We start from the raw sequence: 18483 nt of genomic DNA, 5'->3' as shown, positions 1-18483 counted from the left end.
GTGTAAATGGTAGTTGGTGCCAGCATTTTGCTAATTGATATTGTATGGTTAATTTGCCTGGTAGAATTTACATTGTTGCATGCTGGGAATTTTAATTGTAAAATATTTCTAGTGGAATATCTGTTAGAGGCACCCTGGAATAGGATAGCCAACTCTGTTAGGTAGTCGGGAGCATTCCCTCTCAGGATCTTAAAGGCAGTAATGCCTAATTTAAACTTGATCCTTGCGGTTATCGGCAGCCAATGTAGTTTCATATAGTAGGGCTGTAGGTGTTCTGATTTCCATAGTCTGTATATGAGTCTTACTGCTGCATTTTGAACTAGTTGTTCAATTGTGGCTATCTTTACATCAAGATCTACAAGCTTCCATAAGAATTGCCGCTGCTGGGTCAGATCAGTGGTCCATCGTGCTCAGCAGTCCGCTCCCGTGGCGGCCCTTAGGTCAAAGACCAGTGCCCTAACTGAGACCAGCCCTACCTGCATACGCTCCGGTTCAGCAGGAACTTGTCTAACTTTGTCTTGAATCCCTGGAGGGTGTTTTCCCCTATAACAGCCTACAGAAGTGCGTTCCAGTTTTCCACCACTCTCTGGGTGAAGAAGAACTTCCTTGCGTTTGTACGGAATCTATCCCTTTTAACTTTAGAGAGTGCCCTCTCATGCTCCCTACCTTGGAGAGGGTGAACAACCTATCTTTATCTATTAAGTCTATTCCCTTCATTATCTTAAATGTTTCTATCATGTCCCCTCTGTCTCCTCTTTTCAAGGGAGAAGAGGCCCAGTTTCTCTAGTCTCTCGCTTACTCTTTTTGGAAAAATCTAAAAACTTATTTATTCAGAAAATTTCTGTCTTAATTACTCCATAAAGTTCTTTGTTATCTACTCTGAATCATTTATGTTGAGAATACAAAAATATTATACTGCATTGACATCCTCTGAAATTTGGGTTTGATTATGGCAAGATGAGTTTTTACTAACTTTTACTTAGTAGATTAGCTATTTTAAAAATTGCTGCACAACTATTTCTCCTTTTTTAAATTTTTGTTCATTAATGTGTGCCGTATTCATGAGTTCTATGGCTCAGTATGATGCTTGCATGAGGTTCTGATGTGGTGTAGCACTGGGACGTACTGAATTCTAGGATGATTGAAGTGACCAAGTAGGAGGTGCTTTCAAATACGTTAAAAATAGATATTTCTTTTGGAATGAAACTCAGAGTGAAGGAAAGGGAGGAATTTTAGATTTAACTCATGCCTTTTTCAATAATAGCTCAAGGTGAGTTACATTAAATAGTAGGTATTTCCCTGTATCCAGAGGACTTAGGGAATGAAGGGTTAAATGACATAAGAACATAAAAATAGCCTTACTGGGTCAGACCAATGGTCCTTCAAGCTCAGTAGCGTGTTCTCTCTGTGGCCAATTCAGGTCACTAGTACCTGGCCAAAACCCAGAGTAGCAGCATTCCATGCTACCGATCCAGGGCAAGCAGTGGTTTCCCCCATGTCTCTCTCAATAACAGACTATGGACTTTTCCTCCAGGAAATTGTCCAAACCTTTCTTAAAACCAGCTATGCCTGTGTTCCCCAACCTTGTCCTGGAGGACCACCAAGCAGAAGGCAAAAAAATGTGGAACTGATGATCTTGTTATACAATTTATTGGAAAATGGTGCAGAGGTATACAAAATAAAATGTAAACTAGCACAAAAGACATGGTATAAATGTGGCATAGAACCGACATGGGCAGTTGATTTATAGACTATGCTTGTTGTGTGCAGTTTTTTTATTGTGTTATTTTGCATTTTTAAGTTTGTGGCTTCATAGCAAGTCCAGACCCCCGGAAAAAGGTTATTGTTATGACCGAAACACGGTCCATGTCGGGTCTAGGCCACATTTATACTGTGGGCTCCTTTTACTAAGCTGCACTAGTGGTTTTAGCGCATGCTTAGCATGCACTACACGCTAATGCCTCCAAAGAGTTGGCATTAGTATTTTTTGTGTAGTGCGGGGTTAGCTCGCACTAATCTTTAGTGTGCACTAAAAACGCTAACGCAGCTTAGTAAAAGGAGCCCTGTGTCTTTTGTGCTATTCATTTTATTTTGTATATCTCTGCCCCATTTTCAAATAAATTGTATAACAAGGTCATCAGTTCCACTTTTTTTTTTTTTTTTGCCTTCTGCTTTGCGGTTGTTTTTGTGGAACTATCTCGGTGGACGATTTTTGTGTTTTCTTACTCTGGAGGACCACCAACCAGTTAGGTTTTCAAAATAGCCCTAATGAATATGCATGGGGTAGATTTACATGCCTGCCACCTCCATAATATGCAAATCTCACCCATGCATATTCATTAGGGCTATCCCAAAAACTCAACTGGCTGGTGGTCCTCCAGGACAGGGTTGGGGACCACTAAGCTATGCTATCCGCTCTTACCACAACCTCTGACAATGCGTTCCAGAACTTAACTATTCTCTGAGTGAAAAAATATTTCCTCTTATTGTTTTTAAAAGTATTTCCCTGTAACTTCATTGAGTGTCCCCTAGTCTTTGTAATTTTTGACGGAGTGAAACATTGATCCACTTGTACCTGTTCTACTCCACTCAGGATTTTGTAGACTTCAATCATATCTTCTCTCATCCGTCTCTTTTCCAAGCTGAAGAGCCCTAACCTTTTTAGTCTTTCTTCATACGAGAGGAGTTCCATGCCCTTTATTATCTTGGTCGCTCTTCTTTGAACCTTTTCTAGTGTCGCTATATCTTTCTTGAGATAAGTAGACCAGAATTGAATACAATACCTTAGGTGAGGCCGCACCATGGAACGATACAGGGGCATTATAACATTCTTAGGGCTCCTATTACTAGTGTATGCTAAATTGCCACGTGTGCTAGATGCTAACACCAGCATCGAGCTGGCGTTAGTTCTAGCCACGTAGTGTGGGTTTAGCGTGCGCTAATATTCTGTGCATGCTAAAAACGCTATCGCAGCTTAGTAAAAGGAGCCCTTAGTCTTGTTAACCATCCCTTTTTAAATAATTCCTAGCATCTTGTTTGCTTTTTTGGTCGCTGCCACATATTGGGTGGAAGGTTTCATTGTATTGTCTACAATGACACCCAGATCCTTTTCTTGGGCGCTAATCCCCAAGGTGAACCCTAGCATCTGGTAACTGTGATTCGGCTTATTCTTCCCAATGTGCATCACTTTGCATTTGTCCAAATTAAATTTCATCTGCCACTTGGAAGCCCAGTCTTCCAATTTCCTAAGGTCTGCTTGCAATTTTTCACAATCTGCATGCGTTTTAACAACTTTGAAACAGTTTAGTGTCATCTGCAAATTTAATCACCTAACTCGTCGTTCCAATTTCCAGATCATTTATAAATAAGTTAAATAGCACCAGTCCCAGTACAGATCCTTGTTGCACTTCACTGTTTACTCTCCTCCATTGAGAAAAATGACCATTAAACCCTACCCTCTGTTTTTTATTTAATAACCAATTCCTAATCCACAACTGAAAACCATTTCCAATTCAGGTAGATATCTTACATTTTCTTCCATAAAGACCGAAACAAAGAATTCATTCAGTCTCTCAGCTATGGCCTTATCCTTTCTGAGAGCTTCTTTTGCTCCTTGATCATCCTCAGTGTGAGAGGATATTGCATCCCTTGGTGGGCAGGTCCTAGTTACAGGATTATTTCCTACTTCATCAGGGTGATGCTCTCCTTCTAGGAGACCTCTCTTCTCCTAGGCAGCACAGAGGCTACCAGACTGGAGGTGAGACTTCTCTACCCCATCCCTGTAGGTCTCCTCTATGTACGTCTCTGTCTCCCTCAGCTCTCCAAGTCTACTACTGTAGCCTCAAGGGAACATACTCGTTTTCTGAGAGCTAGGAGCTCTTTGCATTGAGCACACACACATAACTTCTCGCCAACCAGGAGAAAATCATACACGTGACAGTGCAAAATATGGGATAGCACCACTCTTGTTGATTGACTACTGCCTTCATCTTGTTATTGAGCTGACTAATTAATTAAACCTTATTAAGCTACTAGGAATATATTAGACTAGTATAGAAAGTCTTAGGATTTTATTATATGCTTTATTTGGTGTTTCTTTCTTAGATAATAATAATAATAATAATAATAACTTTATTTCTTCTATACCGCCATAATCTTACGACTTCTAGGCGGTTCACAGTGAAGAAAGCTGGACAGTCAGCAAATTACAGAATACAAATGGCAAGGATGATACAGTACAGTCAGTGAATTACAGATTACAATTAGTAAAATACAATACGATACAATACAGTTAGTACAGTACACGTATTTCTCAAGTTATCAGCATGGAGTTAATCGTTTAGAACTGGTAACTGATTAGGAGATAAATCCATTGAATAGTGCTGTCTTAATTTCTTTCCGAAATGCGACGTAGGTCAGCCTAGCTCTGTTGATGTATTTGTCTAGCCAGGACTGCTGTTTGCTAGCTTGAGACTTCAAAGTTCTGTCCATAAAGGACCTGTATTTGCAATCAGTGATCTTTGGGTAAGCAAAAAGATTGGAGTTTCTGGTTGTGCTACTGGGAATGTGTAGCTCGAAATGTGGTAAGAGATAGGTAGGGGCCATTCCCCACACCAGTTTAAAGCATAGGCAAGAGAACTTGAACATTATTCGCGCCTCCATTGGTAACCAGTGTAGCAGTTTGTAGTAGGGGCTAACATGCTCGCTTTTCTTTAGTCTGAATATTAAGCGGACGGCCGTGTTCTGCATTATTCTTAATTTTTTTTACAGTTTTTTTAAGGTAAACCCACATAAATGATGTTGCAGTAGTCCAATGTGGAAAGGACCAATGACTGAACCAGAACTCTAAAAGATAGAGGGTCGAAATATTTTTTAATGGACTTCAATTTCCATAGTGCATAAAAGCACTTTTTTGCCACTAGGTTTGTGTGTTCAATCATGGTCAGGTGGGTGTCTAATGTGACTCCTAGTATTTTTATGGTTTTTGTTATTGGGTAATTGTGACCATTTAGGTGTAAAGATGTTCTGGTAATTTTATCCTTTGGGCTTGCCAGGAAAATTTTTGTCTTTTCTGTGTTTAATTTCATTTTAAAATTGATTGTCTACTGTTCGATTTCGGTCATGATATGGGTAATGTGTTCTAAAGTTTCGTTGGTCATATTATTCAGTGGAATTAAAATAGAGATATCATCAGCATATATGTAGTATTTTAGGTTTAACTTTTGTAATAGATGACCTAAAGATGAAATGTAGATATTAAATAAGGTGGGAGATAGTGGAGAGCCTTGGGGCACTCCCGAAGGATTTTTCCAAGAGTTGGAGTATTTCCCATCTCAGACTACTTGATATGATTTTTTGGTCAAAAAACCCTGAAACCAGTTCAAAACTCTTCCCGAGAGCCCCAAGGATGTTGAATTTGTCTAGGGTTATATTATATGCTTATTTAGTGTTTGATTCTTTGCAGGTAATGAAATATAAGGAGTTCTTCTTTTGTCCTAATTAGAATAATTGACAATAAATGAAGACTATAAGAAAAGAAATGAGCTAGGGGGTGGGCAGAAGGGAATGGAGGCTAAGCCAGCCCCTGCTCTGCCAGTCAGAAACTATCTCTAGCAGAAGGTTCAAGCTTACAAAACTGTAGAACTATAAAAGGCTATTATTCTATGGAGACAAGCTAAGTAAAGTTTGCTCTTTTAAGATCTAAACTATCTATAGAAGGGAACCTACAATTGAGCTTTTCTCCCCAAACCTATCAAAGCTCAGAGCAAAATAATGTATACTTACCCACAGATACAGTATGTCTTCTCCTCTTCTCCTCTCAGAAAGAGAATGTCCTCTTTCTTCTTTCTCTCCTCCTCTCAGAAAGAATGCAAACGTGGACTTTTCTTCTCTTTATATAGATATGATTTATAGGGGACTGCTCCAAACAGACCCTTTGAAGCTCACAGAAACTAATTAATACCTAATTCAGGTCAACAGCACTAGTCTCTGTTCTTTATGGCAAGACAGAAACTGACTTTCTGTTTGTTTTAAACAGAGAGTTTGAGCTCTGCTCCTAACTTTAAATCTTCTAACTGTTTCAATTTATGTTCTACCTCTGGTAAAACACTTTTGAAACTATTGGAAAGGGTTGTATACTCTATTATTAACTAGTTCTAAAATGTGCTTTTATTTTTTTTATGGTGTTTAAAGTCACTCTGCTCTGCCTGCCAGAAATTCTCTCTAGCAGAAGGTTAAAAATTACTGTAGAATTATAAAAGGCTATTATTCTAGAGACTAAGTAACATTTGCTATGTTAAGATCTAAACTGTCTATAGAAGGGAACCTACAATTGAGTTTTTCTCCCCAAACCTATCAGAGCAAAATAATGTTTACTTACCCAAAGATATCTCTTCTCCTCTCCTCTCCCCTCTCTCCTCCTCTCAGGAAACTAGCTTCCTTAATTCTTAGCCCATTGAACTAACCATTAGACTGCCAATAAACCCAGACGTTTAAAGAACATTTTCCATGTTCAGCACCATGATCTGGACAGCTCCTACAACAGCTGCCAAAATTCATAAGGTAAATTTAGAAAGGTTTTTCATGCATATAAGTGTTTTCATGAACACAGAAGAACTTTTATAAAATTACCCAGGGGTTAAAGTACACATTGACAAGAAGGCATGTACTTTTATGTAACTCAAGTGTAGACATGCTCAGGGGTTAGAGAAGGGCTACTCAATTCTGGTCCTCAAGGTCCACAGGTAGGCAAGGTTTTCAGGATATTCACGATGGCATTGTGAGGATTGTAGTCTGAGCTAATCACTAAAACTGCACAAGTGCCTAAATCAGGAAAGTGAATGAAGGGCATTGTGGGAATTGTGGTTCTGACTAATTGCTGAAGTGTATTTTCTTTTGGAGTTTAAATGAAGTATGTTTTTGCTTAAACTGAGAAAACCCAGCGTAAAAATGGGAGAAATCCTGGTGTGCAATGTTAATTGACTAACCTTGCATTCTGACAATAATAATAAAGACAATAAGGGATCCTTTTACTAAGGTGTGCTAGTGGTTTTAGCACACGCTTAGTGCGCGCTATAATGCCACACACGCTAGACGCTAATGCCTCCATAGAGCTTACGTTAGTATTTTCCATGTAGCGCGGGGGGTTGCGCATGCTAATCTTCAGCGCGTGCTAAAAATGCTAGCGCACCTTAGTAAAAGGAGCCCTAAAAGTTTGATGAACTCTGACTTGTCTCTACTCAAGTCTGTGGAAAATACAGTGGCCTACTAGTGAGAATTCATGAGTACACACCGGCAGTATCCATACTCTTTAACAGATTGAAAAATTTTTGAAGGAAATGTGTGGCTAGTTTATAATTTTTATTTCATGAAGACAACATATATACCTACAGTATGTGCTTAAATAAATTTATTTATTTATCTAAAAGCTCCTGCATAAAGGGCCACTTTTACAAAGCCACGGTAGTGATTCTCCCATGACAAATGCACCAAAGCCCATAGAAATTGAACAAGCTTGGTATATTTCCCATGGAGGAATCACTACTGCAGTGTTGTAAAAGGAGCCCAAAGTTATATTTGCTCTGAGGCAGTAGTAATTTTGTATGTGTATGTGCTGATAGAATTGGCTAAACATACACTCCTATCTTGTGCACATACACCCCTATCTTGTATACAATGGATTTTAGTCTTGTATTTAATATATAGGGGCCATTTTAACATGGGATTTTCCTGTGTACTAAGACCATTTTTAACATGGTAGCACAATAGAGCTTTTTCACTTTTCATTTTTGCAGGTCCCACACTAATGTGGAGGGGCATTTTCAAAAAGACATCTAAGTCTGAGGTTGGACATTTTGGACAAGACGCCCACAAACTGAGCAGAAAATTTTTTTCAAAAACTGCCAAATGTCTATCTTTTATTTTCGAAAATGACCTATGCATAAGTTCTGGTCCTTAGGACATCTATCTTTTTTGGTCATTTTCAAAAATAAAAACGTCCACATGAAAAACGCACAAAAACAAGTTTTGTAGACATACCCAACTACCTTGTCTGATCGCAGCAGGGGAATCCCCATCAACTGAGCCAGTTTCAGGGATTCCTGTTGGCTCAGCTGATGGGGATTCCCCCTGCCAAGATCAGCTGAACTGGCAGAGAGATTCCTCTCTCCTTCCCTCCCTCACAGGCACCAATCCCCCAGCCCCCTCCGCAGAGAGCTCCTGCACTACACCTCTCCCCCCCAACATCCCCCAACAGCACTGGCAACAAATCCCACCAATCACCCAACACTCCATACTTTGTGCTGCAAAATCAGCAGGAGGGAAGCCCACTCCCTCCTGCCTATAGGGCCGTCCAATGTTGAGCCAATCAGGGTCTTAGAATCCTCCCACTGAATCCCAAGATGCATTGGGAGAGGGAAGGCCCATTATTCATAGCACGCAGCCCTGTAGGCAGGAAGGAATGGGCTTCCCTCCTGCTGATTGTGCAGTGCAAAATATGTGGGTGTCAGGTGATGTGGGGGGTACTGCCGGGGGTGTCAAGGGATGATGGGGGAGGAGTATAATGTAGAGGCTCTCTATGGAGGGGGCTGGGGATTGGTGCCTGAGAGGGAGGGAAGGAGAGAGGAATCTCCTTGCCAGTTCAGCTGATCCTAGTAGAGGGAATCCCCATCAGCTGAGCTGGCAGGAGAATTCCTGAAACCGGCTTAGCTGATGGGGATTCCTCTGCCCTTATCAGCTAATGGCAAGACCTCAATATGCTATTTTTTCCCCCCAACTCTGGGTTGTAGGAGGGGGTCGGTGACCACTGGGGGAGTAAGGAGGGGATCATGCTTTAATCCTTCCAGTGGTCATTTGGTCAGTTTGGGCAGCTTTGGGGCATTTAGATGCAACTAAAACAAGTCTAACTGCTGGCATCTAAGTTCCCTCTAGGAAAGCTTTGATTATCGCTGCAGTGTGTCCATGTTTAAGCCCACCTGATTCTCACCTATAATACACCTCCCAACATGCTCCTTTGAGCTCTGGATGCACAGCAGCTTAGATGTGCCGCTGCATGTCCAGAAAGTTTTGTTTTGATTATTGGCACTTGGACATCCTTGCTATTAGGACATCCAAGTGCCGACTCAAGCAGGTTTTTGGACGTTTTAAAGTTTTGATTAAGGTCCTCAGTCATTAGCTCAGGAGACCTGCAAAAAATTAATGCAGGAGCAAGCTTAGGGCTTCTTTTACAAAGCTGCGCAAGCGAGTGCTGTGTGTCTAATACTCTGACGCAAATTCAATCCCTTTGAACATCAGAGTATTTACTACATTGGCCAGTGCTATTGGATTTCGTAAAAGAGGGGGGTTAACGTGCTAGCTGGTTATTGCTTTCATGCTCATTCTCCACTCATGACCCACCTCTACTAGGACTGGCCATAGTATCTGCAGCTGTCATAGAGACAGATATGTACTATTTCATGCAGATATTTAGGGGGTTGGACTATATCGGAGATCACTGGGAGAGTGTAGAGGGCCATATTTTCATCCCTCCAGTGGTCATCTAGTCACATTGGGTACCATTTTGGCCCTTATTTGTTTTATAAACAGGAGGAGTGTGGCAAGGAGGAGAGTGGCAAGATCAGCAAGGACAAGATGGCAGGTGGGCCTAATGGAACATCTTCAGGTACTGCTAGTGACGTTGGTGACTGAGCCTAGACTGGATAAACTTTCTGGCCAATATACAAATTTAGAATGACTGATCTCTGAAATGAATGCTTCTACTGGCAAATTAGAACGAGTATCTACTGTGGAAGACAATTGCAGGTGATGCATACAGACATTGAGGCCCTACAAAACCAAGTGCATGCACAGGCAGAAAAACTGAAGGATCTGGAAAATTGTTCTAAGAATAGGAAGGGAACCTCTGTATTCTTTGTATCCTAGAGCCAGTGTCGAACTTCTATCTTGTGATTATATTAGAGCAGTGCTTTGATTAATAACTGCCAATGCAGGAAAGCTTGGAGTGCACACAATGTATAGGAAGGACAGTAATTATGAAGTTATATAACTATATACCTAAGATGGAGGTGCTAAAGCAATAAAAAAGCAAAAGAGAAGCACTTACATATGAAAGGCAGCAAGTCTGGCTCTTTTAGGACTATTTTGCATTAATGGAAAAATGAATGAAATTCTACCTGTTATACAACAAATTGATGGCAAGAAAACTTCACTTCATTTTTCTATATCCATCAGTTCTGAAGATTTACAATGGACTACAAGGACCGGCACAAAGTAAAGAAGTAGAAGGGATGCTGGGAAACAGTGATAACAATTTGATCCACTTTAACCTGGACAGAGGAACAAAAAAATTGATACAGAACGATGGCCATGGCACTGAACTTCCGAAAAGGGAACTACAAAGGGATGAGAGTCATGATGGGGAAGAAGATTAGGAAGAGGATAAGCACTGTAAAAACACTAGAGCAAGCATGGTCCATTTTAAGGACAAAGTCACCGAGGCGCAAAATCTAAATATACCGCGTATCAACAAGGATTCCAAGAGGAAAAAGAACAAGGAACCAGCGTGGCTCACTGTAACGGTGAAGGAAGCGATCAGAGACAAGAAGACTCCGTTTAAGGAGTAGAAAAGGACAAAAGAATGAAAACTGGAAAAAGCACAGTCAACATCAAAGCAAGTGCCATAAGGCGGTGAGGGGGCCAAAAGAGACTATGAGGAAAAAATAGCCCAGGAGGCAAAAAATTTTAAGCCATTGTTTTGATATATTAAGGGGAAACGACACGCGAAGAAAGCAGTGGGGCCGTTAGATGACCAGGGAATAAAGGGAGTACTGAAGGAGGACAAAGCCATCACCGACAAACTGAACACATTTTTTGCGTCTGTATTTACCGAAGATGATATATCCAATATACCAGAAGCTGACGGGAAACTGACAGGGTCGATGGTCAGTCTAGAAAAGGTATGCAGGCAGAATGATAGGCTCAAAAATGATAAATCCCCGGGACCAGATGGCAGATGGCAAAGGGGTTATAGCTGAACTGCTTCAACTAATAGCTAATCTGTCGATCAAATCAGGAAGGATTCCGGAAGCCTGGAAAGTGGCAAATGTTACGCTGATCTTCAAGAAAGGATCCAGGGGAGATCCAGGAAATTACAGACCAGTGAATCTGACTTCGGTACTGGGAAAGATGGTAGAGGTGCTGATAAAGGACCGCATCATTGATCACCTTGACGGACACAAGCTGATGAGGACCAGCCAGCATGGCTTCAGCAAAGGAAAATCTTGCCTGATAAACTTATTGCACTTCTTCGAGGGAGTAAACAGGCAAATAGACAAGGGTGACCCAGTCGAAATTGTATATCTGGATTTTCAGAAGGCGTTCAACAAGGTCCCGCATGAACGACTACTTTGAAAAATTGCAAGCCATGGAATCGAGGGTGATATACTCACGTGGATTAAAAACTGTTTTGTGGATAGGAAATAGAGAGTGGGGGTAAGTGGACAAGGAAAAGCGTCACGAGTGGAGTGCCGCAGGGTTCGGTGCTCGGGCCCGTGTTCTGCAACATATTTATAAACGACCTGGAAATTGGTACAATGAGCGAGGTGATTAAATTTGCAGATGATACAAAGTTATTCAGAGTAGTGAGGACACAGAAGGATTGGGAAGATCTACAATGAGACATAAACATGCTTGAGGAATGGGCAATGACAAATGAGATTTAACGTGGATAAATGCAAGATGATGCATGTCGGTAACAAAAATCTTATACACGAATACAGGATGTCTGGTGCGGTACTTGGAGAGACTCCCGAGTCCCAGGAAAGAGACTTGGGAGTACTTGTAGACAAGTCAATGATGCCGTCCGCGCAATGTGCGGTGGCAGCATAAAGGGCGAACAGAATGCTAGGAATGATTAAGAAGGGGATCACAAACAGATAGAAGAAGGTTATCATGCTGCTGTACTGGGCATAGTGCGCCCCAACCTGGAATACTGTGTCCAACACTGGTCACCGTACATGGAAAAGAACATAGTACTACTCGAAAGGATCCAGAGAAGAATGACAAAAATGGTTAAGGGGCTGGAGGAGTTGCCGTACAGCGAGAGACTAGAGAAACTGGGCCTGTTCTCTTTTGAAAAGAGGAGACTGAGAGGGGACATGATCGAAACATTCAAGATAATGAAGGGAATAGATTTAGTAGAGAAAGAGAGATTGTTCACTCTCTCCAAGATGGAGAGAACGAGAGAGCACTCGCTAAAGTTAAAAGGGGATAGATTCCGTACAAATGTAAGGAAGTTCTTCACTCAGAGAGTGGTAGAAATCTGGAATGCTCTTCCACAGGCTGTTATAGGGGGAAGCACCCTTCAGGGATTCAAGACAAGTTGGCTGTTGATTCCTGTTGAACCAGAATGTACGCAGGTAAGGCTAGACTCAAATAGGGCACTGGTCTTTGACCTAAGGGCTACCGCATGAATGGACTGCTGGGCATGATGGACCACTGATTTGACCCAGCAATTCATATGTTCTTATGTTCTTTTGGGAGCCTATGGCAGATATACAACTCACAATATCATAAACAACTTGGAAACTCAGAAAGAACAAGCTACCTGAAGGGCAATAATCCTCCTGGATGATCTTCAACTGATGTCAAGCTCTCTACAACACTGATCAACACTCCTTGGAGGTCTCTTCAGTCAAGTTGCAAAATTTGCTTATGGCTTAGACTAACAGGTTATTAAATTATAGATTATGCTTCATCATATTCACATTGCAGACATTGTAATGAGGGTTGATGTAGGAGGGGAGGTCTCCTACAGCATATAAACATGTCTCCACTGTCTCACCAGGTCATGATGGTGGTAGAGGAAACAGAATTTCTGAATTATTTGTGGGAATTTGGGAAGGAAAAAGGGGCATGGGGTAAAATTTGAGATACCTGATTGCAAGAATGTAGTATAAAGGTGATTATTAGAAACAGAGAAAACAGAAACATGACCGCATACAAAGGCTAAATGACCCATCTAATCTGCCCATCCACCATCTCCTCCTCCCCTGAAGAGATCCCACATGCTTATCCCATACTTTCTTGAATTCAGACAGTATCTTTCAGGTAAAAGCTCAATCAGATATCTTATTTGACAATTGTACTATTTTGTTTCCAGAACCTAAAGGGTATGAAAGGTTATTTGAAGTGAGCCATCTTGATGTCCCAGAAAATATTAACCAACTGGATAATACCAGATCCTCTTACTATATCTCAGTGGTGCTTACATAAGGTAAACCTTCTGGCAATGGAGAGATTCATGATAAAGGCCATCACTAATGTCAAAGATCAACAAACCACACACAATGGGAACCTTTTTTGCAATACAATGACTATGATGGCACATACTAAGCTTTTGAAAGGACTAATGTGATAATGAAAATAATGACCAGCCAAGCTATTGCTAGCACCCAATTAAGGGGCAGGGGCAGGGGCAGGGTAGAGGGAGTAGGAGTTTCATAAAAAGTTATGCAACTGTAAGTCAATGTGGCTTAATCGTATAAATCACAGTCAATGGCATAGATTGAATAATTGCTCCATTTATCTCGGAATTTTTGTGATGCTGCATGTATTTGTTTACTTTGAACCGCTAAAAATATTTAAGCATAAATAAAATGACCCCAGTGGATTTGAGCTGTTCTAATTCAAGCTGTGTTTGTCTGATTGAAATCCTAATACTGTATAATACCTGGAGAATGGAATTGTAGAGATACATAACTGGACTTTAGATATATCTACTCCCATTTTGTTAAACTATGTAATTAAAAGTATTACTTTCATCATTGCGTGATCCTTATATTTGAAGCAGTGCACATTTCTCACTGAAGTCAAATGGCTTGTTATCTTGGTTCCTGCTAGATCTGTGACTCACAGTTTTCTGCTTCAGCTGTCTAGCACCTACATGCATCTGCTTTCTGTGCATCCTAAATTTCTATATTCCTCTTTTAATTAAGAATTTGTGATCATTTCTTGAAGAACTGTGGGTTGGGTTGTTTGGGGTTTTTTTTTTTTGCATATATATGGAATTAAAGAAATGCTTGCTAAATTAAAGTTTTCAGATATAATGCAATGCAGCCAGAAGCCTGCAGACCTCTATAGTTTCACAAGTGGTTATTTATAACAAATTAGAATGACAAGTTTTCTTGGAATTCATCTATGAATTGTTTCATATCAGTTTGCATGTTCAGAGGAATCACTAGAGTAAGATTAATGATATCTTTATGTACTGTAACTGACAAGACCATTTGGATTCACCTTGGAATAAAGTGAGGATACGTCTAACAAGGAACTTTTTCTTTTATTTATTTATTTATTTAGATTTTTATCCCGTCCTCCCAGTAGCTCAGAACGGTCTACAAGTGAACATACACAATGGAGTGTAATTGGACATATAAGATATACAATAGGTTTAAATGTTTGGACATACAAGACTGTGCAGTAGTTTAAATATAGGGAGTATACAGCAAATTAAGAGTAGAGTTTAAGTATAAGTAGTTTAGTTTAAGTTATTTGAGTTTAGATACAATTTATTAGAGTACAGACTAAGAGAGGACTATACTGAAATTTAGGGAGAAGATAGACAGGAGAGAGAAGAGAGAGGTGGGGGCTTAAGGGGGGGTGTAGACTGAGGGTGACCTTTAGTTGAAGAGGAGGGTCTTTACCATTTTACGGAACGTCAATAATGAGTTCTGTAGTCTGAGTTGAGGGGGGAGTTGGTTGCAGGGCTATCCAGACCCATCCAGGGAAACCCTCAAGCAGTCCAGTTTCAGGATATCTACAATGAATATGCATAGGATAAATCTGCATATAAATTTATTTCAAGCATATTCATTCTGGAAATCCTGAAAATTCAGGTCCACAGGGCAGGTTTGGAAAGCCCTGGTGTAGAGTTATTGTGATTGACACATATTATCCATTCCCACCAGGTCATCCTACAAGGAGCATAGGAGACAAGGCTCTGGCTCTCCAGGCTCCTAGAGGAGAAGTAAATCACTTAAGGTTTTGTTTGAAACACCTGCCTGAAAAGATAATGTTTTATTGAGATATCTTTTAAACTGGTATCCTTTAAAAGTCGGAGATGAAAACAAAGACGTTCTACGTATAACGAGTTTTGTCTAGAAGAACAAAGGGGGTCTTTTACTAAGGCACGCTAGCCGATATAGCGCGCACTAAATGCTAACATGTCTATTATGTTCTATGAACGCGTTAGCATTTAGTGCGCGCTATATCGGCTAGCGTGCCTTAGTAAAAGACCCCCAAAATGTTTCATAAGGTAAATAGGTGCAGTACCAAAAATGGGAGTAGATATATCTAGACAAAATGGGAGTAGATATATCTAAACAAAGTCCAGTTATGTATCTCTACAATTCCATTCTCCAGGTATTGTACAGTATTAGGATTTCAATCAGACAAACATAGCTTGAATTAGAACAGCTCAAATCCACTGGGGTCATTTTATTTATGCTTAAATATTTTTAGCGGTTCAAAGTAAACAAATACATGCAGCATCACAAAAATTCCGAGATAAATGGAGCAATTATTCAATCTATGCCATTGACTGTGATTTTAGAACACAGATAACCAAATTTGAATATTATTCTGGCTTCAACCGTTTACCAATGTAATTTCTTATAATACGGTGTGAAATTTGAACATATTACACCGTATTTTAAGAAATTACATTGATTACCGGTTGAAGCCAGAATAATATTCAAATTTGGTTGTCTGGGTTATAAAACTCTTTTTGATACTAGTGCACCTATTTACCTTATGAAACATTTTGTTCTTCTTGACAAAACTCGTTATACATAGAACGTCTTTGTTTTTATCTCCGACTTTTAAAGGATGCCAGTTTAAAAGATATCTCGATAAAACATTATCTTTTCAGGCAGGTGTTTCGAACAAAACCTTAAGTGATTTACTTCTGAATTCATTTTCATATCAAACATTTAGAACCAGCATCTCCCACTTCTTTCCCTATGCATCCCTTCTAGTGCACCTACTACCTATCTTCCTGTAGGTCCTTGAGCCTAGCTGATTGATTTCCTAAGAGTTTAGGTTCGGATAGGCAGCAGCGATCCCCAATCACTGTTGCCCATATCAGCTCTGGATTTAAAATGGCGTTTGCAACCTGTAATGTCATTGCAGGCAATTCTATAATGTCTTTGGAGTGCGCTTAAACCGTTATAGAATGCTAGCATAAATCTACTTTGGCACATCTCTTCCAAGTTCCATCTTATCAGGAGCACGTCAGAGACGCTATTTTTTCTGTTAATGGCCTGAAGTATTGGAATTCTTTACCATTATAACTTTGATTAATAACCTCTATTGATAGGTTTAAAACAGACTTGAAAGTGTTTCTTTTTTCTGATGCTTATTAATTATGGTATTACCAGGCGATGCTGCTAGTACTACATATAACAGAAAAAAAACCCTAATGTGTTTTCCTTCTACCTTTTCTATTACAGTTTGTAGTTCTTTCTCTTTTCTTCTTTATTTCAAGTGTGGCGCAGTGGTTAAAGCTACAGCCTCAGCACCCTGAAGTTGTGGGTTCAAACCCACACTGCTCTTTGTGACCCTGGGCAAGTCACTTAATCTCCCCATTGCCTCAGGTACATTAGATAGATTGTGAGGCCACTGGGACAGACAGGGAAAAATGCTTGAGTATCTGACTAAATTCATGTAAACTGTTCTGAGCTCCCCTGGGAGAGCAATATAGAAAATTGAATAAATAAAAAGTGTGAAAAGTTTCAGCCTCTGATAAGCAGAGCTGGTATTGTGACATCATAATGCCTCATTCCACCAATGCCTAAGAACCAACCTCATCAGTGATGTCACAATGGCTTGATTGCCCTGTACTTTGCTTACTGTTACAACATCTTGATTTCCAGAGTGGTACAGTGGCTAAAGCTACAGCCTCAGCACCCTGAAGTTGTGGGATCAAACCCACACTGTTCTTTGTGACCCTGGGCAAGTCACTTAATCTCCCCATTGCCTCAGGTATATTAGATAGATTGTGAGCCCACTGGGTCAAACAGGGAAAACTGCTTGAGTACCTGAATAAACTCATGTAAACCATTCTGAGCTCCTGGGAGAACGGTATAGAAAATTGAATAAATAAATAAATAAGTGTGTTTGAATTTTGTTTTATTATATATGTTTTTAGATTGTAAGCCGCCCTGAAGGCAACCCCCTAGGTGTGGGATAGTAAACTTTTAATAAACTTGGATCTCATGGTAGGTGCAATCACTTACCCTATGCCAGGTGCAAGTGGGCACACCTAAAGAGCGCCTTGTAACGTGCAAAACTGCTAGTATTCTACAAGTTGCATGCATCGTGAGGTGAGACGTTGGGTCAATAAGAATCAGTAAAGCATTTTTTTTAAGTCATCTCCACGCTTTCTCTTATGTTGCTGCCGTTTGTGGAGTGTTTGTTCCTCTGTTTGGATCCGATGCATTTGTTCACGCGTGCCTTCTTGCAGGATAAGGATGTATAGCGGCAACTAAGGGCTGCTTTTACAAAGGTGCGCTGGCGGTTTTAGCGCGCGCTAAAATGCCGCGCGCAGTAGCCGCTACCGCCTGCTTTTAAGCAGGCGGTAGTTTTTCGGCTAGCGCAGCTATAGCACATGCTGATCTTGTGCGTGCGCTAAAAACGCTAGCGCTCTTTCTTAAAAGGATCCCTAAGTATTGATTTGTGCAGCACTGTTTCAGCTAATACTTTGTACGTTACATTTTATGATGGATGTTTTAAGATGATACTCGCCTAGGTTTTAGGTGGGTTATAAATTTTTTTAAGAAATACAAAAATGTTATGGGTTTTCGTTAAAGTGAGGGTTCTTTTACTGAGGCACCGGGGTTTTCCCCGTAGCTGAAGGCACTGCTGGAATGCTGATATCTTTACATTTGACACAATTATTTGAAAACAATTTATTCTTTAATCCTGTGATTTGCTATTTCTTTCTATTACATTAGTAGAGACTTCCCTCACCTTTTACTAAGCCTTTTACTAGAGGTTTCTGCCACGGCCCGGAGCGCTAAATGCTCCAAAGCTCAAAGAATTCCTATGAGCATTGGAGCAGCCTCGGAGCATTTAGTGCTCCGCACCGAAGTAAGAACCTCTATCGCGGCTTAATAAAAGAGGGCCTTTGTGATGAGAAACTGAAAAAAAATTGTTTTGTTTGTTTTTTCGTTGCAGGTCGCCATTGTGAAGTACATCAAATGATTGGAAACTTTATGTGGGACCCGAAGACAAATAAATCGTTTGAAATTGGTGCAAATGAAGATAGCTTGCTGCCTCTTTGGTGGGATGGGTCAGAGCCTGTCTGGGTCACAATGGAAAAACTAAAAAGGAAGGTTTTTATGTACTACTGGCCTGGTTAGTATCTGGAAATGCAGTGTAAGAACATCACGGCATCATTTGGTAATACTGAGCTATGTCATGTCAGAC

At 40.4% G+C, this 18483-nt stretch overlaps 1 protein-coding gene across 2 annotated transcripts in view; it reads left to right on the top strand.

Moving 5' to 3' along the window:
• ENPP6 (ectonucleotide pyrophosphatase/phosphodiesterase 6) overlaps positions 1-18483 on the top strand; it is a 95716-nt gene that overhangs the window by 18349 nt on the left and 58884 nt on the right. For both annotated transcript variants that reach the window (XM_033943240.1, XM_033943250.1), the window contains exon 2: positions 18232-18411. In XM_033943240.1, the coding sequence (XP_033799131.1) occupies positions 18232-18411 (180 nt within the window). The remainder of the gene's footprint in view (positions 1-18231; positions 18412-18483) is intronic.

This window comes from Geotrypetes seraphini, chromosome 1, assembly GCF_902459505.1.
Source record: "Geotrypetes seraphini chromosome 1, aGeoSer1.1, whole genome shotgun sequence".
Lineage (NCBI taxonomy): Eukaryota > Metazoa > Chordata > Amphibia > Gymnophiona > Dermophiidae > Geotrypetes > Geotrypetes seraphini.
The sequence above is the reverse complement of the archived record's forward strand: the minus strand, read 5'-3'. Positions and strand labels throughout refer to the sequence as shown.